The sequence below is a fragment of the Trichosurus vulpecula genome (genome assembly GCF_011100635.1).
Source record: "Trichosurus vulpecula isolate mTriVul1 chromosome X unlocalized genomic scaffold, mTriVul1.pri SUPER_X_unloc_1, whole genome shotgun sequence".
In the NCBI taxonomy this organism is placed as follows: Eukaryota; Metazoa; Chordata; class Mammalia; order Diprotodontia; family Phalangeridae; genus Trichosurus; species Trichosurus vulpecula.
In genome coordinates, this window is record NW_023494377.1 from 2,145,032 (window position 1) to 2,151,031 (window position 6,000).

The window sequence follows — 6,000 nt, forward strand, 5'->3', positions numbered from 1 at the left end:
ATAATAGACATTGAATAAATGCTCATTCCCTCCTTTCCCTCCTTCCTAAAGGGGCTAGTTTCAGAATACAACGGCTGAAGAACGCCTCCATGTGGATGAAAATACCTGCTCTTTCCCTCCCTCCAAAATCTCCTGCACTGCTTTTCCTACTGTGCTAACACTAGTCGTTAAGATTTTAATACTTCACAGGCATTACAGATAGGGACCATTTTCTTGTAAGTGCCAGTACTACAGTTTTGGAAACCTGGAGAACATCCCTTCCAGTGCTAGAATTAAAATATTAATCATGTGTAAGAAGTCCAATGCACCTAACTCAAAAACTGCACATTTTGATCATGCACTGGATGGGCAGAGTTCACTTGTGGTCCAGTTAAGACTTTCCACTGCTGTTCATTTGAGTTCTGCACTATTGCCTGGTGTTACCATCTGCCTGGTGAAGTCTAATGACTAAATTAGACACTGTAGGAATATTTGCACATTTCCCAAGTGAGATCATGACATTCAAAAAGATGGCAAGACTGCCAAAGCTGATCAAGGAATACGGATTCCAAGCACGTAAATAACATATGCTTCACCAACTCCGGTGTAACAGAGAAAGCACTGGATATGGAGTCAGGGGACCCAAGTTAGAATTCTGACTGATACTTACTTGTCTAAGGTCACATGGCTAATCACAACTTTTCTGGCCCCGCTGCCTCTTCGGCAAAATAAAGGATTGGGCTAGATCGCAAAGATCCTTTTGCACTTAATAATCCAATGATCTCCCTGACAATCAGTTCAAATATATACTTAGACGGCAAACCTTAAAGCACTATTTAAATGTTATCATGATTATTCCATACAAACTGTCTACAAAGTCTCAGTGTAGTTTTAAGCTATGAAAGTGTAAAGCTTCACTAAGACTTTGGAGATACCCTGTAGTAGTAGAGAGAAGCAATGGACTAGGGGTAGGGAGGATTAGTTTCTAAGCCCAGTTCTGTCACAAACTAACGACAGGACCTTAAATAAGTTTCTTTCTTCGGAGGCTCAGTTTCCTCATCTGTAAAGCAGAGGTCAAACTAGATGGACTCAGTTAAAAAAAAAAATAATGGTCCTTTCCACATCTAACCTTCCATGAGTCTATAAGATGAAAGGTGAGATGGGAGCAAGCTGCCCACCCCAACCCTCCAGTTTCTTTGAACTTTACATGCATACCTTGTGGTATGCCTAGTGGGACATTAGGGATTCAGTCTTCCTAAAACTATAAGGTTCACCATTTGCTCAAATTGTTTCTCAGTCACTGTACCCAATCTGCCACAATGCCAATCTTTTGCATACCATTACTTGCTCCAAAATATGGAAGCATTCTACGAGTGCTGTTTGAATTATTCAAATATATCCACTGACTAAAGAGGGAGAATAGGTCAGCAGTTGGAGATCATACTATTACAATGGGTTACTAAATCTTGAAAAACAATACTAAAAGTTCAACGTTATTTAAAAAACAAACAAATCAACAAAAACAAAGTCCTTATTGTAGGATATCGCTCTAGAGTTACCAGGTGTTCTTGCTGTCCTGGACAATTAGAGATGGATTGCTATATCCTTTCATGTGTATGTAGATTCAAAGCATCCTGGCAAATGCATGGTTTATCTGAAGGTGACTAAGTGAGGGAATGTGGCTCAACCATTTGCACTAGCTAAAAACCCCAAATTCCCAAGTCTCTCATATGAGCACCAATTTTGCATATTAAAAGAGTAGCACATGTTGGCTGACACCTCTCCGACAAGTTTTGCCTGCTGCAGACCTACTTAGCTGCTGTCGTCATACTTGGTAATGACAATGGGGCTACCTCACTTGTACAGACAAGCACTAATATACATCAGCACCAAAGGTTCTTGCCTGTACTACTAGACAGAAATAACCACCAAAACCTGAAATGAGTGGCTCCTTTGAAACTAACAACCCCACCCTAAGCTGGAGGCACAGCCTGAACGTGATTAATTCAGACCTCTAACTCTAGGGGGTGGAGGGGTCTTATCAATTTCTCACATCCACTGACATACATCCTTGGGAGGGAAGGAGTGGGGGGAGGGGTTGGCCACTGGCCACAATACATAAGCTCCTAGAGAATAAGGCTTATGTTTTTTTATAGCACCCAACATACTGTCACGTACCTAAGTACACAGGACTATTGATGACTGGAAGCACATACAACATTGTGCAAACTGGACTCTAGATTACTGTGAAACATTCGAGGTTATTTTCCATAATTCAACACTTCTTTCCTTCTTCCTGAAATCTCCACAGAACACTTCAAAATTTACTTAAGTAAACTGAATTTCTATTGTAGTCTCCTTCCTGCTTAAATGAATTTTCATTCTTCCTTTCTTCAGATTGGAGTTTTTAGTCAATGTTTCCCAAAGTACAAAGATGGAATCATACCCCATTGTTGCATTCGAAGATTACAAAATCAGCACTGACTGCCCTTCTAGAACCACGGGAACACATCCTCAGTGGACAAAAGCAGGGCGCTAGCTCATCGTTCAATTCCACTTACATCCATATTGAAATTCCAGAAAATGGAGAGGTAGCAGGAAAGAAGCAAAATCTGGAGGTGTGATCTTAGTAGATACTGTCAAATGATATTAGTAAAGTCATTTCTTTTAGGAAGTGGTCCCACTCCACTTTTCCTTTTGAAATTCAAGTTGTATTCTGTTTTGCAAATTCGCTAAGAGTGTGAGAGAGTGTGTGTGTGTGTGTGTGTGTGTGTATGTGTGCGTGGAAAGTCGGAAAGTGTGTCCCATGCTTTGGAGCAATGAAACCTAAATGCTAAATCAATTTTGCCAAAATTCATTTGGTAGCTCGGGAACTAGAGTTAATTATTGCAGCCCCATGACTTTGCAGAATCATAACTGGCTCCAATATATCACAGACATCAAAGACCATAGAAAAGTTACAAATAAGTGACTCAATTCGGCTACATTACTGAATTTTCCTTAGAATGGTCTTTTAAAAGATAGATTCTTTTTTTTAAATGAAATTGGTTCAATAAAGGCTTTGTACTTGGGATTTAAATTTCTAGAATTAAATACATTAAAATTTATAAAGAAATGATATTTAATCTGTTTATTCAAGTGTCAGCTTGGATGCTGTTGCATGTGAACTGATGCCCAAAGATGACTAAAAGTCTGAGAGCAAATGGAAACAGACCACAGAAAAGTCATGCAAAATGAAACACACATTTTAAATATCAAAGCCAAATAAAACAAACAATAAGTTGGTAATTTCCATGACCTTTATTGGGATTTCTACTTTACATATGAATTTAACATTTGTTCATATTTATGCAGAAGTTTTCCATCATTTACTTAAGCCCTCAAAGCCCTGAAATGAAAAAGGGCAGTATTAAAAGGATACCAATTCACATATTTTTAATTGAGGAAAGGAAAAGGGAGGTAGGGTGGGGAGGGGGGTCACCTGGCTTAGCCAGAGAAAGGTATGACTTCAACTGAATGGTGTTCTATATAGCCTCTTCTTGGCAGCTGAATGCTAAATATAAAAATCAACTATCCCCTTTCTTGGTCTGCCCTTCTGTGGTCTTGACATTTGTCGAACACTAATGTCAGAAACAAAAAGTCTTTTGAAATTTATACAAAGTCCCACGTCTCCCATCAACCCTCTCCCCCACAAAAATAGGAACAGTCCTATGTCCCCCCTCAATCCTCTGCCCTTCCCACAAAACAGGAATAGTCCCATGTCTCTCTCCAGTCCTCTGCCTCCTTCCAACAAAGTAGGAATAGTCCCATGCCCTCCTTCAAAAGTAGAAACTAATTTATTAATTGGTAGAAGACACCAATAACAAGGAGACATCCCAGGAGTGTAAAATGAGGGAAAGTATAAAAGACAGAGAGAGAGAGAGAGAGAGAGAGAGAGAGAGAGAGACACAGCCACACACAAAAGTTTTAAAAATCCCTATACATTTACTGTAGGCGATCTGCCTGAGAATGTGGAGGTAATTTTCAAGTCATGAAGCATAGCATTTTTTTTTAAGTGAAATGCTCACTTTTGAAATGAAGGATCGACGGGACAGGGAAATTAAGAGAAACGTGGATTCCTTCATTCTATGCACTTGAGACACAAGAGGGGAGCAGGGTCCGGGTAACATTAAGGAGAAAGAAATAATGACACAAGCAGGAGACGTGTTGATCGCAAATCAGTCCCTGGGCAGCCCAGGGGGGCCGACGGGGGGAAAGGTGGCAAGCTTTCAGCCAAGTTGGCAGCCTGGGGGGCCCAAATGCCACCGGCGGCAGAGCTGGAGTGGCCGGAGGAGCGACCGCTTTCCCAACACATACAATGAATGGGTGACCAGCTCGCCATGTGCGGAGGGCATGGGCGCCCGGTGGGGTACAGCGGAGTGGCAGGTGGCAAAGTAAGGAGGGGGCAGGTGGGGGAAGTCGGGGCGCCGCCAGACGGGGTCGAGGGAAGGGGAGATGCGCGAGGAGGGGAGAGGGGAGCAGTTCCCCGCTATCGGGCCGGGGTGGCAACGGCCGGCAACCCCGGGGCGGGAGGGGGGGCCCACGGAGGGCACAGGGGCAGAGGGACCGGGCCGGCCGGGGGGCGGTACTCACTAGGGCTCGTTGGTGAAGCGGGGGGCCCGGGGCTGCTGGTAGCCGTTCAGGTGACAGTAGAGCACGTCGAAGCAGAAGCAGCACATCTCGGGCGACACGACCATCTTCCGGGCGCCGCCGCCACCGGGCGCGGGGGCCGCCAGCGGCTGCGGCTGCGGCGGCGGCTGTGGCGGGGCAGCCGCGGGGGGGGCGGCGGCGGCGGGGAGCAGGCTCCCCCCGCCGCAGCCCGAGGGCGCCGACAAGGGAATCCCCCCCACGCTGCCGCCGCCGCCGCCGCCGCTCCCGAGCCCGTTGAGCCGGGCGCCTGCGCCCCCCAGCCCGAGCTCCCTGGCCCGGCCCTGGCCCTCGCTGCTGCCGCCGCCGCCACCGCCGCACGGGGGGTGCGGGCCGGCCGTGCAAGACGAAGAAGAAGACGAGGAGGCGGCCGCCGAGCCGGACGGGGGCGAGCTGGACAGTTTCTGCTTCTTCACCCCGCAGCAGCCCGCCGCCATCTTGGAACAGCCTCCCCCCGCGCGCCGCTTCTTACCCATCGTGCGCAGCCCCGACGCCGGGGGGCGCGCACGCCAAGCATCGCGCGCGCGCGCACCCCCACCCTCCCTCCAGACAGCCAGCCCGCCCGCCGGCCGGCCGGCCCCGGGGGAGCAGAGGACGCCGCCGCTGCTTCCCCTCCCACCTGGGCTCGGGGCCCCAACTCCAGGCCAAGCCCTACTGTGCCGCTCACTCAGTGCTCACACCTTCCTTTCCCTCGGGTCCCTCTCCGCCCACTTCAACTCCTCCTAGAAGTCCCAGAATCATAATGATCCTAGCTCCAGAGCTGGAGGGGGCCTCAGAGGTCAGCAAGTCTAACCCCCTGATTTTCAGATGGGGAAACTGAGGCCCAGGGAGGGGAAAGGACTTGCCCAAGGTCACACAGGTAATACGTAAAAGAGCTGGGATTTGAACCCAGGCCGTTTCTAAATCTAATGTTCATTCCACGCAACACACTGCCGGAAAAGTCGTCCTGGAAGTAAGGCAGTGGATGGAGCAGGGATTAAATTCATTGGCGCCTGGGGCAATTTTCCCAATTTCCTGATCCCATCTCCATTTTCTGACTTTAGATCAGTAGATGTCACTTTCTGACAAACCAGTTCCACCTTTTTTTTCTGCTAAGTGCACTGAGAATGTGTGTGCCCGTCTTGTTCATCATCATTGTGGTAAAATTTAACCCAACCTCTTTGCCTACTCTCTCTGTGTTATTCTTTGAAATTGGCGGTCAACACAATCAGAGGTCAACTCTGGGTCCCAAGACTCGGGAAAGAGGAGTCTTCTGAAGGTATCAGGACGCACCTGAACAGTACAACACTAACACTGCTCCTCTGCCCCAGATATCAGTCGGGCTTGGTCTGGAAG

The 6,000-nt window shown here is 47.4% G+C and overlaps 1 protein-coding gene across 2 annotated transcripts in view; it reads right to left on the bottom strand.

Annotated features, from left to right (window-relative positions):
- AMMECR1 (AMMECR nuclear protein 1) overlaps nt 1–5,141 on the bottom strand; it is a 140,121-nt gene extending 134,980 nt beyond the window's left edge. The window contains exon 1 of one of the 2 annotated variants that reach the window (XM_036740457.1): nt 4,612–5,141. In XM_036740457.1, the coding sequence (XP_036596352.1) occupies nt 4,612–5,141 (530 nt within the window). The remainder of the gene's footprint in view (nt 1–4,611) is intronic. The other variant, XM_036740458.1, reaches the window with a different exon arrangement.
- Between the last annotated feature and the right edge of the window lie 859 nt (nt 5,142–6,000).